The sequence below is a fragment of the Notamacropus eugenii genome, chromosome 6, assembly GCF_028372415.1.
Source record: "Notamacropus eugenii isolate mMacEug1 chromosome 6, mMacEug1.pri_v2, whole genome shotgun sequence".
Classification (NCBI taxonomy): Eukaryota; Metazoa; Chordata; class Mammalia; order Diprotodontia; family Macropodidae; genus Notamacropus; species Notamacropus eugenii.
In genome coordinates this window covers 264888640-264904167 of record NC_092877.1, presented here as the reverse complement: position 1 = coordinate 264904167, position 15528 = coordinate 264888640, and the positions used below count along the sequence as shown (strand labels likewise).

The 15528-nt window shown below is 35.8% G+C and overlaps 1 protein-coding gene across 1 annotated transcript in view; it reads left to right on the top strand.

Moving 5' to 3' along the window:
* PIBF1 (progesterone immunomodulatory binding factor 1) overlaps positions 1-15528 on the top strand; it is a 331775-nt gene that overhangs the window by 299625 nt on the left and 16622 nt on the right. The window contains exon 17 of the mRNA XM_072622310.1: positions 13017-13184. Coding sequence (XP_072478411.1) covers positions 13017-13184 — 168 coding nt within the window. The remainder of the gene's footprint in view (positions 1-13016; positions 13185-15528) is intronic.

Genomic DNA, 15528 nt, shown 5'->3' with positions numbered 1-15528 from the left:
CATACATTAGTTTTCCAATCATTTTACATTTTAATTTGCATAACAATAATTGCATGTTAAGTCTACATCCTGTTCATTATGATAGGGTAATAAAGTTTTTGTGATAGATCCTAATTATATCATTAGCAGTATAATCCAACTGTACAAGTCATTTTAATTCAGATCATATTAGTAAATCATTTATTATACTTACTATACTTTTCTTTTGTGTTTGGCATGGTAGCAAACATAAATTTTACCTTTAAACTTTTGAAAAGAGCAAGAAAAAAAGAATCATATTATACTGACACTAATTTTTTTGGAATAGGATTTTAATATGGAGTTTTTTATATTTAGTCATTTTGGTGTTTCATCAAACATCACAATTTTCAACAGACTAGAGTTGTTTTAAAAAAAAGAAAGAAAAAAACATTAGCTGAGAAAAGAAAAAGTTGACACGATCCATGATATAACTAATTAAAAATTAGTAACAACTGAAAAAATACAAATATGAATGAAAGATGCCAAATACACACAAAGAGTGAAAAGAAACAAAAGTAGTTAACAATGTACTTTGAGATAACTGAGTAAAAAGGAAAAATAAAAATCACAGAAGGCATACTATAGGGATCATGATGTTAACATGTATAAGTCTTTCAGACTACTCTAACCTAAGTTATGTTAGATATCAATAAAATAACTTTCTGGCCTGTTCAATAAAACTCCATATAAAAAGCATCACCTACTGATTGACCAAGTAATGGCATAAATTTTCTTGGGGCTTTTTCTCCAGCAATACATTCCTTTTCCCTGTCTTTGCTTTACACAACACTTTGAAGAGTGGCAGGATTATGTACCATTCTTCTTGGCAGACAGAAAATAATCTGAATTGCTAGCTGGGTGGTGCCCACCAGTATCAGTAGTATTAGGAACCAGCCTTGGCCTCACACTGCTCCCTCCCAGAGCTTGTAGAAGTGGCGTTCCCCCCCAGGTTAGAACTCACCAACTTCCTGAAGCCTTCACAGGAAACTTGAGTGTTATCACCACAGTTTTTTAGTGGGGTAGCATAGCAGTCATCTGTTACCCATCTTTTACCATCTTAAAAAGAAACAGGTATCTGAGAGACCCTGTGTTATGCCAATTATGAAAGAGTGGCAGTTAAAAACCATTAATGAATATTTATTGAAAGTCTATTAATATAGTCGTTCATGTTTATACAATGCTTTAAGGTTTACCAAATGTACTATTTTATAGCTCATCATGAAAAATGCCAGAAGAATAAAATTATAATAAGTATAAAATTATCCCTCAAAGAATTTAAAATTTTTCTTGGACAGGCATCAGAAACAATCAGAAGGCAAGGCAGGATATAATAAGGTGTTAAATTATATAATAAAATAATAGATAAACATGGTAGGAAATCAGAGAGAGATCATTGTGGACTGGAAGAAGTAGGCCTTGAAGGGTGGGTAGGATTTTAACTAACAAGGAGGAGTAGAGATCTTCTAAATAGCCAGAACAAAAACAGGGATCCCACTGCATAGGGAGTAGGGGGAGGGGCAGAGACAGAAAGAAGACTGTATAAATGTCAGCTAGTGTTATTATCCTGGCCTCCAAGTGCAGTGAAAGCTGGGCCTTCTCATATAAGCTTGGTGAAAGGAGTGAATACCATTCAGTGACTATATGAGCTGCCTCTCAGTTAGAAAGAAAGTACTGAGGCAGTGATTCCTGCCTGACCAGCTTCAGCATCCTGAGGATGGGAGCCTGTAAGTCTCTGATTTTAAGCATCCTCTGGTGTTTCATAGAAGATCTAACTAATGAAGAGTGTGCCTTCTGGTCTTTTAACACTTTTAGGGTAACAAGGCAATACTTGGACTGTCCTTCTTTCATCCATCATTCCCTAAATGAATAGCTTGTTTCTTTTTTTGATCATATATTTTCCGAATGATAACTTTTTAAACTACTTTCAGGCAAGCAATTGTGAGAATAAGCTAAAATCTACAAGTCAAAAAATAGCTTTGGATCACTGAAAGCACTACACAATTTCTTAACTACAATGTAGCTTCTTCTCTTCCTTCTATTCAATCTTGAACAGGCTTCACTATCCAGATAACTGCCTGTCCAAATACGCATGTTGCTTTCTCAAACTTTTATCATAGTATGGACAATAAGTATCCTTTAACCCTTTGGTTTTTCATGTGTAGATTTTTAGGCAGATTTCTTTTTTATTTTCTATTTATTTTTAGTTGTCAGCATTCACTTCCACAAGATTTTGAGTTCCAAATTTTCTCCCCATCTCTCTCCTCAGCCCACCCCAAGATAGCGTGCATTCCGATTACCCCTTCTCCCAATCTGCCTTCCCTTCTATCACACCCCTGCCTTCTCTTATCCCCTTCCCTTCCTTGTAGGACAAGATAGATTTCTTACCCCATTGTTTAGGCAGATTTCTTTTGAGTAATTATACATCTTATTGAGGAGATTTTGCAGTATTCTGGGGATAAGTATTTATTCTATGCCAAGTATTGTGCTAAGCCATGAGGATACAAAGAGTAGGCAAAAACACACACCCTACTCTTAAGAAGCTCACATTGTAATGGGGGAAACAACTTGCAAATAATTACATTAATATCAGATGTAGACACTCTAAATTGAAAGTAATCTTAGAGGGAATACACAAGCCCGGGAGAGGCTTCCAGCAGAAAGATGAGATTTGCAATGAATCTTATTTTAAAGCATTTTATTTTTTTCCAATTACATGTAAAGACAAATTTTTAACATTCCTTTTTTTTAATTTTCAGTTCCTAATTTTCTCCTTCCTCCTCCCTTCCCTAAAATGGTCATCATTTTGGCATAGGTTATATATGTGCAATCATGTAAAACATATTTCCATATTAGTTGTGTTGTGAAAGAAGAAACAAACCAAAAGGAAAAAACCATCAAAAAAATAAAGTGAAAATAGTCTGCTCTGATCTGCATTCAGACTCTACAGTTCTCTCTCTGGATGCAGACAGCATTTTCCATCACGAATCCTTTGGAGTTGTCTTAGATCACTGTATTGCTGAGGACAGCTAAATCATTCATCGTTGATCATTGCACAGTGATGTTGTTACTGTGCACAGTGTTCTCCTGGTGTTGCTCACTTCATTTTACATCAGTCCACATAAGCCTTTACAGGTTTTTCTGTATATGTAGATATAGATATAGCAAGGTAGATAGATAGAGAGATAAATAGATAGATACATACATACATACACATGTGTGTGTGTGTGTATATATATATATGTTCTTTTCAAATCTGTTTTTTTCTTTTGTAGTATCTTTCTCATTGTATAAGAAATTAATTCTGTTCAATAAGAGCAAATCAAGATTCTAAGAGGATGCTGAAGTTATAAGCCTGAGTAACTAGAAAGATGACAGTACCTTTCGTAATAACAGAAAAACTGGAGAAAGGGAGGATGTAGAGGGAAAGATGATGAACTCTGTTATGGATGTTTTTTATTTTGAGATATCTCTATCCAATCTGAAATGTGTAAAGGTTGTTGGTGATAGCAGGACTGGAGCACAGAAGTGAAATTAGGGATGGTCATAGAGATTTGGTTGTCATTGGCATAAGAAGTATAATTAAATTCATGTGATGTGAACTGTCTACAAACAAAAACATCTGGAGGATTTCACCATCTACAGGGAATTTAAAATTTTTATTTTCTTTTCATTGGTATCTTTTGTTTTTATATCACATTTATTCCTTTTTAATTAATTTTTTTCATTTATCAAATATTTTTTCTCTCCTAATTCTCCCCATCTGGATAGGAAAAAAAAAGAAAATATATATAGTCGAGCAAAATAAATTCCTGCATTGACCATGTCCAGAATTTTATATCATTCTTCACCTTGAGTTCATTATCTCTCTGTCATGAGGTGGGTTTCATTCTTCATGAGGTCCTCTGGAGTCGCATTTGGTCACTGCATTGATTAGAGTTCTTAAATCTTTCAAAATTATTCATTTTTATAATGTCATTATGGTATAAATTATTCTTTCCTCAATTCCCTCTGTGTTGGTTCATAGAAGTCTTCCCAGGTTTCTCTAAAACTTTTCATTGTTTCTTTTGGCACAGTTATATTACATTCATTTGCCATAATTTGTTCAGCCATTCCAGTTGATGGACATCCCCACCCCCACCCTTAGGTTCGTCACATTTATTTCTGAATATCTCTCCCTCTTCCCTACCCACTGAACCATCTTATAATAAAAATTTATTTTAAAAACATGAAAAAATAATTCATCAAAACATTTGGCAGTATTAGTAACCTTCCATATCCATAATCTCCTTCCTCCACAGTGATAGAAAGGAGATGTATTTTCTTAACTTTTCTTTGGGACCAAGTTTGGATATTATAATTACATATCACTTCACTCTCATTTGGACTCTGCACAAGAGGGAAAGGGTGAAAGGAGAGGGGACAAACAGGAAAAATAGGATGGAGGGAAAGACATAGTAATCATAACTCTGAATGGGGAATATGTTGAATTCTCCCATAAAATGGAAGCAGATAGCAGAATGTATTAAAAACCAGAATCTTACAATATTTTGTTTGCAAGAAACACCCTTGAAGCAGAGAGATGCACACAAAATAAAGGTAAGGAAGGCGCTAAGCAGAATCTATTATGTTTCAGCCAAAGTACAAAAAAAAAAAAAAAAAAAGCAGGGGTAGCAATCCTGATCTCAGACAAAGCAAAAGCAAAAATAGACCCAAATGAAAGAAATAATAAAGGAAACTACAATTTGCTGAAACAATACATCTTCACTATCACATAGACAATGAAGTAATAGTAATACTTAACATATTCACCAAGTGGTATAGCATCCAAATTCTTAAAGGAGAAGTTAAGTGAGTTATTGGTTTCTGACCAAACGAGAAAAAGAGCATTACAAAATGTAAAATAGATAACTTTGATTATGTTAAATTAAAATGCTTTTATACAAACAAAACCAATGCAACCAAGATTAGAAGGAAAGCAGAAAGCTGGGAAACAATCTTTACAGCAAGTGTCTCTGATAAAGGCCTCATTTCTCAAATATATAGAGAACTGAGTCAAATTTATAAGACTACAAGTCACTAAAAAAAAAAAAAAAAAGAATACAAGTCATTCCTCAATTGATACATGGTCAAAGGATATGACCAGGCAGTTTTCAGATGAAGAAATCAAAGCTATGAAGAAGTACTTTAAATCACTTCTGATGAGAGAAACGCAAATTAAAACAACTCTGAAGTACCACCTCCCATCTGTCAGATTGTCTAATATGACGAAAGAGCCAAATGATAAATGTTGGAGGGGATGTGGGAAAATTGGGACACTAATGTATTGTTGGTGGAGTTGTGAACTGATCTATCCATTCTGGAGAGCAATCTGGAACTATGCCTAAAGGGCAACCAAAATGCATATCCACATCTAACAACACCACTACTAGGTCTGTATCCCAAAGAGATGATTAAAAAGAGAAAAGGACCTACATGTGCAAAAATATTTATAGCAGCCCTTTTCTTGGTGGAAAAATAATGGAAATTGAGGGAATGTTCATTGGTTGGGGGATTGCTAAACAGGCTGTGGTATATGAATATAATGGAATACTATTGTGCAATAAGAAATGATAAACAGACAGATGTCAGGGGGGAAAAAACTTGTATGAACTGATGCAAAGTGAAATGAACAGAACCAGGAAAACATTGTACACAGTATCAGCAACATTGTGTAATGATCAACTATGAATGGCTCAGCTCTTCTAAGCAACATAGTGATCCAAGACAGTTTACAAAGAATTCATGAGGAAAATTGTTGTTCACATCCAGAAAAAGAACTGATGGAATCTAGATGCAGATTGAAGCATACTTTTTTCACTTACTTTATTCTTTCTCATGTTTTTTTTTCCTTTTGATCTGTTTCTTCTCTCACAACTATGACTAATACAGAAATATGTTTTCCATGATAGCACATATATAACCTATCCCTACCATTTTAGGAAGAGAGGAGGGGAAGGACAGAGAAAAAAATTGGAATTCAAAAATCTTATAAAAATCAATGCTAAAAATTGTCTTGATATGTAATTGAGAAAAAATAAAATACTACTTTAAAAGGAGAAAAAAATAAAGAGCCATTTCCCCTTTATCCTGCAATGCATTGGTTAAGGGACGAAATGTGGCACTTCCATCGTCTCTAATGATAAATATAGATCACTACAAAATCATTAACAAATTCGTTCAGTATTGAATTTATTTGGATAGAGCACTGGACTTGAAGTCAGAAATATTTCAATTCATACTCTGCCTCAGATGGGATTATTTGCTGTAACCCTAAGCAAAGCACTTAACTTTTAAGGCTCAGTTTTCTCATTTGTAAAATGAAGATAATAAGATCATCTGCCTCAGTAGTTGAAAGGATGAAATGAGATCACACACACACACACACACACACACACACACACACACACATATATATAATGCTTTTTCAAGTACTAAATGCATTCTAGCCATCTTTTATTGTTGTTATTTTCCTTTTAGTTTCATCCAAAAGTTTAATCTCATGCCAAGCTTTCCCTAATCTCATTTTTTCCATCAGTTCTATTTTTGAGTCAATACTACAACCATTAGTGAATATCATACTGTTTGGCAGATTTCATGTATTAGTTGTTCATGTATTAGTTAAGGAGCAGATTGGGTAATTAATTATTTGGCCATAACAACAAAATAAACAAGGAAAATTATAGAATGGACCTCCATCCAGTGTGGGCTCCTTTCACTGCCACAGTAATGGTGGTAGAGTGATGGATAAGGGGTCATTGGGTGCTGAGGATAGCCCAGCATTTATATTCATAAACATTAATTTATGCTTCCTTTCTCAATGAGCGGGAAAAGGAGGAAGGGAAAGAATTTGGAAGTCAAATTTTTAAAAAATGAATGTTAAAAATCATTTTTACATGTAATGAGGGAAGATAAAATATTAAATAATAAACATTAATTTAACTATAGACACTTTTTAAACTAAAAGAACTGAACCACATCAATATTGATATTCTCACTATAAAACTAAAAGGCATGTAGAAGTAGCTAAGTGGAAGGTTGGCTTACATGTTCTCGAAAAGATAAAGAAACTGGCAGAGATACTTTTATTGTACATCCAAAGACTATATATATATAAAAAAACATCATTTCATGGGAGACTGATCATCCACAGTGCTTATAAGGTACCATAAAAGTATTTGTAGCCAACATCTCTGGCAAAGCACAGTCAGAGAAATTGTTCAAAGAGCTAAAGGTTTTTAAAATCAAGCTGATATATACCGTCATATGTTCAATAATATCACTGTAAAGATGGATATCAGGGGTACATGGTGAAATACATGGAAAAGCATGATTTGGGATCAAGAAATGAAAGAGGCCAGTGTTTTATAGACTCTTCATTAAGTCTCTTTCTTTTCATCATATACTTTCTTCAAGAAGATAGTTAGAAAACACAACAATACCACTGACAATTAAAATTATTATTTCTTAATAGACAGGAAATACCTCATTATTGATGTCATCATTCCTAAAACATCTGTTTATGTTCTATCTAACCATGTTAAAGCGGAGGTCATACACCAAATCAGAAAAAAAACGTAAAGATGAGAAGAATTTGATTGTTTAAATTAGCTATAAGCTCTGAAATGAGAGGTAGACTCAAATAAATAACTAGATTTTGATTAGTACCATTTCTAACTGATATAAATGTGACTGGAGTGCATGCAGAAAAGGCTCAAAGAGCCCCAGAAACCACCTCAGCTCAAAAATACTTCATTTCCTTGCCAACCAGAGAGACCTGGCTAACTAAGGGTAGCACTAGTTTATAGTATAAATGCATGTGGGAAATATTGCAGAAGAGAATTACAGAAGACAGCAATAAATTTACACAGATACTAATGCTTTTCTTTCTTGATTACAACCTCAGATCCTAATTCTACCTCTCTCTCAATCCATTTACATAGGTTTTGTTTTAGTACCAAAAAAAACAAAAAAACAAAAAACCCACCTCATTTTCAGATTTCCACATCTTAGGTCAAGAACTCCAGGTACTTTCACACCACAATAAAGCATCAGAGTAGGATTCCAAATGATTAAATGATATGAGAGTGTCAAAATAAAGAGCCTAAAAATGACACTATGATGTTCAATGTGAATTTTCTCAAAGTGTCTTTTGCTAAGTCATCATCCATTCCCCATCTCCTAACCAAGGAAGCGCACTACTCTGTCCTGAACACTAATCTTTTCTGAAAAAAGTTGTCTACTTGTTGCCTCCACTTGCTGGCCTTTCATTACTCATCCTTTTGCCAAACGGAGTCTTCTCACTTCTTTACTCAACTGAAAATTTTCTGTCCAGAAGTCGTCAAAAATCTCTTAACTGGCAAAGCTGATAGCCTTTTTTTCAGTCCTTATCCTTTTTTTTACCTGCCTGCAGCAACGGACACTCTCAACCACCTTTCCCCCTGAATACACATTCTTCTCCTCTAGGTTTTCATAACATTGTTCCCTCTTGGGTCTGTTCTGACCTGTCTGACCAGTACTTAGTCTCCTTTTTTCTATCACCCATGAAATGCTCCCTCAATATCCTGTGCCCTGTTTTCTCTCTATTCTGTGTTGTTTGGTTATTTGGTTACCTTAGCCATTCCAGTAGGTTCAATTACCATATTGATTTAGATCAGTGCTGTCAAACTCAAATAGGAACAGATCCTACAGCCTCATATTGACTTGGAAAACCACAAATTAACATTATGTTGTATTGTATTTTTGTTTACTATATGAAACATTTCCCAATTATATTTTAATTGAGTTGGTGCACTTGGGAATTCTAAGAGCAGCATGTGGCCTGTGAAGTTTTATACTTATGTTGTAGATGATCATCAACGCTATATATCCAGCCCTCGTCCCTCTCTTGTGCTGTCACAAACTATTAGACATTTCTAACTGACTGTCATTCTCTCTGGCTGTCCTCCCATGTTCTTCCTCTTCTGCTCCAACTACTGACCTCACTGGCTTCCTTTAAGTCCCAACTAAAATCTGACCATCTACAAGAAGCTTTCTCCAATGCCTTTTAATTTCAGTGCCTTTTGTCTGTTTGTTATATCCTATTTATCCTGTACAGCTTGTTTTGTATATATTTGTTTGTACGTTTTCTCCCCCCAGTATAAGCTGCTTAAGCGCACATAGGGGCTTAATAAATGTTTATTGATTGATTTAGGATTGATTGATTTATCTTCAACTCTTCATTCCCACCCAGTCCCAATTATTCCTCCTATATCCAATCACTTCCCAAGTCTTACAGATTTTACTTCCGTAATATCTCTTACAACCCTCCCCTTATCTCTAGCAACACATTCCCTGCACATATTTCATCTTTCATTTCCTTTCGTCTCTCCTAGACTTCTATCTGCAACAGGCTTAGGTGGTTCCCCATTGCCTCTAGGAAAAAATACCCCTCCTAATTTTGCATTTAAAGCCTTCCACACTCTGAATTAATATTAAGAAGAGATTAAGAAATGACAAGAATACACAAAAGAACTATACAAGAAAGATGTTAATATTTAGATAACCACAATGGTGTGGTTACTGATCTAGAGCCAGACATCCTGGTGAATGAAGTCAAGTGGGCTTTAGGAAGCATTGCTAACAGTAAGGCTAGCGGAGTGGATGGAATTCCAGCTGAGCTATTTAAAACCCTAAAAAATTGTGCTGTTAACAGTGCTACACTCAATATGCTAGCAAATTTGGAAAACAAAACAGTGACCACAGGATTGGAAAAGATCAGTTTATATCCCAATCCTAAAGAAGGATGCCAACAAATGTTCAAATAACCGAACAATTGTGCTCATTTCAGTAATGATAGTCAGTATAGGCATGTAAAAATAGACCATGGTGGCTGCTGTACATAACAGAAATAAGCTACCCTTTACCACTGATGCTTCTTAATTATAGGGATGAAATAAGGGTCTGGGGAGTCAGAAGAATTTATCTCTACTTCAGCCAATGAGGAAGAAAATAGGGAAGTGAATAGGTGTGTCATCACTCTGTGCGTTGGAGTTAGTCATCTGTCTAACAGCCACTGTATGCAGTGAGCATTGGAAGCTTGATTATGTGTAAGTATGGGAGGATACAGTATGCCCAGAACTGTATTAGGAAAGAAATGAAGATTGTGGTTACCAAGAATTCTTTTAACTAGTAGACTAGAAACTCAAGAAACATGAGAAAATAGTCAAACATCCTCTAACTGTCCTCAGACACATATGTAGTCTGTCCTGGAGTGCTAAAAGTGCTAAAAGTGACTTTGATCATTAAGTCACTGCTAGACTCTAACCCTAATCCTAATTTCAAGGGTAGATTAGAGATTTGGAAAGGACACTTTCTGACTTGCGATCTCAGTTTCTATCTCTATAAAATGAAGGACTAAATGATCTCTAAGTTCCCAATCATCCTATGGTTCTACCTACTGGTTCTTGATCTAATATGGAATGAAAGTTCAGCATTAAGGGATTGAGAGCAGGAAAAATGCTCACTAAATGATGTATTAATAAGAAATAGGGTTGATATGGGCAGAATTTCTGATGTTTTGGACTAACGGATTCTGGCTAGACTATCCACATTTACATATGATTCTATGAAATTACTTGAAGAAACACTAGAGTTTTACAAATTACTATAGAATATTCAATACTCTCCTTCAAAGAAATATATTAATATGGTTTAACCTAAAAAAAAAAACTAAAGGACAAATATTACCCCAATTTTCAAAACAGAGAAGAAAGTGACTTCTCTTAACTAGAATACAGTGAGTTTAACATATTTCTGGCAAAGATCTCTCTTTTGTATCTACTTTTGACAGGAGCACTAGATTGGTATATCAGGGAAATGCTGCAGATATCGTATGCTTAGATTTGAGCAAAGAATTTGACAATGCAAGTCTCTCTTGCTGTGCTCATGGAGAAGATAGCTGTGGGCTGAGATAGCACAATTAGGTAGATTTAGAACTGGCTGAATGAAATGCATCGATGTCATCTTGAAGAAAGGTCTCTACTGGAATTAAATTAAACTCACCCCCCTGGAGATCCTTCATTGGCCTTGCCCTTAAATGAAAATCATAGAAGCCATACTTGTCACACTTTTAAAACTGGAGTGGATAACTGACACAATAGTTGACAAAGTCAGGATTGAAAAAATATCTTAAAGGCTAGAACATTCCCTTTTTTAAAAAATCCAATATGGATATGTATAAAGTTATATACTTAGATTCACAAGCACAATCTAAGGGAGTTGTGGCTAAACCTATGAAACGAGTTCTGAGAGGTTTAACGATTCGATATGAATCAACATTGTAACAGGGTAGTCAGCAAAACTGCATTAAAAGAGGTATAGTGTCTGGAACAAGGGATTTCAAAGTTCTTCTCCATGCTTCTTTGGTCAGACTATTTCTAAGGTGTTCAATTCTAGATCTCACATTTTAGGAAAAACACAGGCAAGCTATAGTAAATTCAGAAAAAAAAGCAAATAGGATGGCAAGGAGTCTGGAGAACATTCCATACAGAGATGATTTCAAGGAAGTAGGGGTATTTAACCTAAAGAAGAGGAGATATGATAGCTTTCTTCAAGTATTATGAAGAAGAAGTTCTTTCTGTTATGGAGAGTAGCCATCACTGCTTATTATACCTATACTGGCTATCATTAGCTCTACTTAGAACCATGAAGCCTCCATAATAGCTAAGCATTTACAAACAGAGCACTTGAGTTCTGACCAAAAAGACCTATGAACTGCTACCATTAGGAAGAGAAACTTGACTTGTTCTAGCCAGAGGATAAAATAAGGAGCATTGGATAGAAGTTAGAGAGCCATATTTGGGTCTGGTATATGAAAAACTCACCACCAACTAGAGACATCCAGAATTAGAATGGGGTGCCTCAGGACGTAGTAGGTTACTCCTTCCGAGAAGTCTTCATGCAGACAATGGGTAACTTTTTTTAGTGATATCTGTAGACATGATTGATTCTTGGTTAAGTACTGATTGACCTCTCAGGGGTCTTCCAACTTTGTCAATGTATAACAATACAAATTAATCTGGCCCCAAAGAAGCCCAGCATAGGCTCTTTGAATTATAAGGGAAAACTCCTAAAGCCTACACTAGGTTGCCCAAGTTATTGAAGGATGAAATTATAACAGAATTAGAAAAGATACACAGGTAGCTACAGACCCATGTCTGAACCAGGAGTATCAAGCTCTCCCATACAACCTTTTACTGAAACTGCTAACCAATAGCCAACTGGAAATACTTAGACCATGTCTCTTTTCTTTTCCACAATTCTGGTAGGTCAAGGATTTGAGAGTGAAATAAACAAAACAAGCAGTATAATAAGGGATGCAGACATACAATGGACATGGCACATGGTATTACAAGACCTGAGTTTGAATCATCATTCTGCTGCTTACTTAGTACGTAGGCGCCCTAGAACAAGTCACTGAACTTTGCTGGCCCTCAAATGTTAAATTAGGGGTTGGACCAGATGACCATTTAGGTCTCTAGCAACTTTATATCTTTGATTCAGAAAGGAAAAAAATTAAATTCCTAGATAACTAAAAGCATAGTAATCAAATCCAGGCTATTTAGGAGCAAAATAGTTAAGTAGAAACTTGTCACATATATGATGTTACTTTAATAGCATGTATTAAAAGGTACTGCCAATTTACAAAATATGTGAGGCATATATGTGTACTTCATATTTCAGATTAAGCATTGGACCAGAAAATTTCTGAGGTCCCTTTCAACTCATAAGATTCTACGATCCTATATTGGTTTACATTTTTTATTTTATTGCTGTAGATGTCATTTGTGTAATTATACTTTCTTCATGCTTTTCTCTTCGTTTTTAAGTTTTAAAATAAATGCTTTTGATTGAATTAATGATAGATTTATATAATTGTACTTCTCAGTTTCACATTTTCTTATTCTGTTGCTCCACAGGAACTGGCAATAATGAAACAAACGCTAATTAATATGCATAGCAGGCACTGTGGGGATAAGTTACCTGCTTCTAAAAATGAGACAAAAATTATAACTGAGACAGCAAATCCTGCTGATCTACCCAAAGAAAATGAAGACAATATTTTCATACCCAAGCCAACGGTGTTTGTAAGTAGAGTAAGAAATAACTTACGTGTTAAAATGTCATGTGCACTGTCTTATAAACAGAATTTACTTCTGACTCCTAAATTTATTTCACCTTACATTTACTGTATATTAGTTGCATTTTTTTAAATATACCTCAGGATTCTAGAGTTGGAAAGGACTTTAGAGATCCTATCCTGCCTTTGAATAGCTCTGTATAATCCTTCAAGTGCTATACAGACATGTGCTGTGTTGTCTACTGATATTTATGTCTTGTGGATTGAGATCCCCTACCATTTCCAAAACAAAATGCAAAAGTTACCCCAGATCGAGATTTGTCATTGCCTAGCCACTGGTTATAGATGAATAAAAGAAGGAGATTTTTAGACTAAATAAGATTTAGCTTTCTTTGGGAAATACCACAAGGTGTTTTAAAAGTTACTTCTAAAATTATGAAACTAAATACATTGCATATAAATGTAAATGCCTTAATAATTAAAGTAGGAAATTGGGAGAGGGGGATCAGACAAAAAGGTGAGGAAGCAGATGAGAGGAAAGAAGGATGGAATAGAGAAGAACAAGCTGAGAATTTAGACATAATGAGAATAAGGAAATGTCAGTTTAAAAATTAGAAAAGGGCAAGGATGACAGGGAAGACAGAGTAGGATACATATTATTAGCCCTGTATTTTTTTCTACCTTGTTTTCTAAGTTTAGCTAAACTGTGCTGACCTTTATAACCCTAGAAAAGACCTCATAGGAATTGCTGTGCAGAAGACCATGTCTCCTCCTTCCTAGGTAATGTCATATCAACTCACAGAAATATGGGTATGAGTCGAACCACTTTGTTTGACATCAGAGATATCTGAAGTTTAGAGAGGCTGATTGCCTTGCCCAAGGTCATACAGTTGATTTATGGTAAAGCTGGGGATAAAACCAAGCCGTTTTACCTTCTAGCATAATGTGTTACAAGAATCAAGTTAGAAGGTACTTGAGAAGTCATCCAATCAAAACCTACGTAGGAATCCTTTCTACAATATCCCTAATAGATGTCTATTCAGGCTCTGCCTGAAAGTCTTCAGTAACAAGGAACTCAGTACCTACTCAGGACAGTCCATTCCATTTGGGGTCAGCTCTAATTGTTAGAAAGTTCTCCCTTATTTTCAGATCACATGAGCAACATAAGGGCAGACTAAATATTTTCTTCAGTCCCCACAACCTCTCAAACCTCCCCAAAACAGAAATCATGCACCAAAGGTCAAACAACTTCAGCTATTTCCATGGTCTAGGATGCAAAGAATCCAAAACAGGGTTTAAAAAAACCCCAAACCGAGGAACTAATGTTCACTGACCCTGAGATCATTCAGCAGCCCTCACCCACTTCCCACACTCCCAGCAGTCACACCAGCAGACCTCAGGACACAAGAGAGGCTTACATCAAAACCCACCCCTATCCTCCAGGATCCCCTTTCTCTTTCCAGTGCCACAGAGACTTTGGCTCCAGGGTGTGGAAGTTTTCTCAGGCCTGGAAAGGTAGCTTGACTATAGCCCTTCAGGAGCAAAAGCCTACCAAGCACTGCAACCCAGAAGCACCAACGCTGCAAAGATCTAAACTTCTAGTGCTAAGCCATAGAACTATGGAATCGAGGGCATAGGGACAGGTCACCAGGACAAGGCACTTCCTTTAGAGAGCTGTGCAGCACTCCACCAGGCCTAAGAAAGAGCATAGCTTCTAGGCAGGGCCAGTTTAACACCCAAAAGTCGGTTGGGGAAGAGGCCTAGGCTAGTGAACTATGAACTGCCCAGTGCAGGGGAAGGCTGAGACACTTTGAGATCCAGTCCCTAAGGAAACCACAGTCATAGAGAAGGGAGTCAGAAGTGAGCAATGAAGAAAAGGGAGGGGAGTGAGGTGGAGAAAGAGACTGAAAACACCAAAGACTATAGGAAGAAGAAATCTCAAAGACCCTAAATATAAATAGATAAATCAATAGGAATAACAGTAACAACAGAAGGAAATATGGCCTCCAGATCTAATAAACTAATTCAGGCATCTAGGAATAAATACTGCAAAATGAAGAAAAGGTGATCTAACACGTGATAAGACAGAGGACCCTGTGGAAGTTAGGAGAACATAGAACCAAAATATGCTATTCCTGAATGGTTTGACAAAGAAATGAAAATTACGGGAGCAGAATTTATATCCTGCACAGCAAAAATAACAAGCAGAATAGAAAAACTTGAATCTGCAATGGCAAGCCTCACCAAAGAAACAAAAGGGAGAATCATAGATTAGGAATGCAAATATATGGAAGTAAAAGACAATCTAGAAGAAGAAAACAAGAACTTTAAAAGAAAATATACTCTTTGTG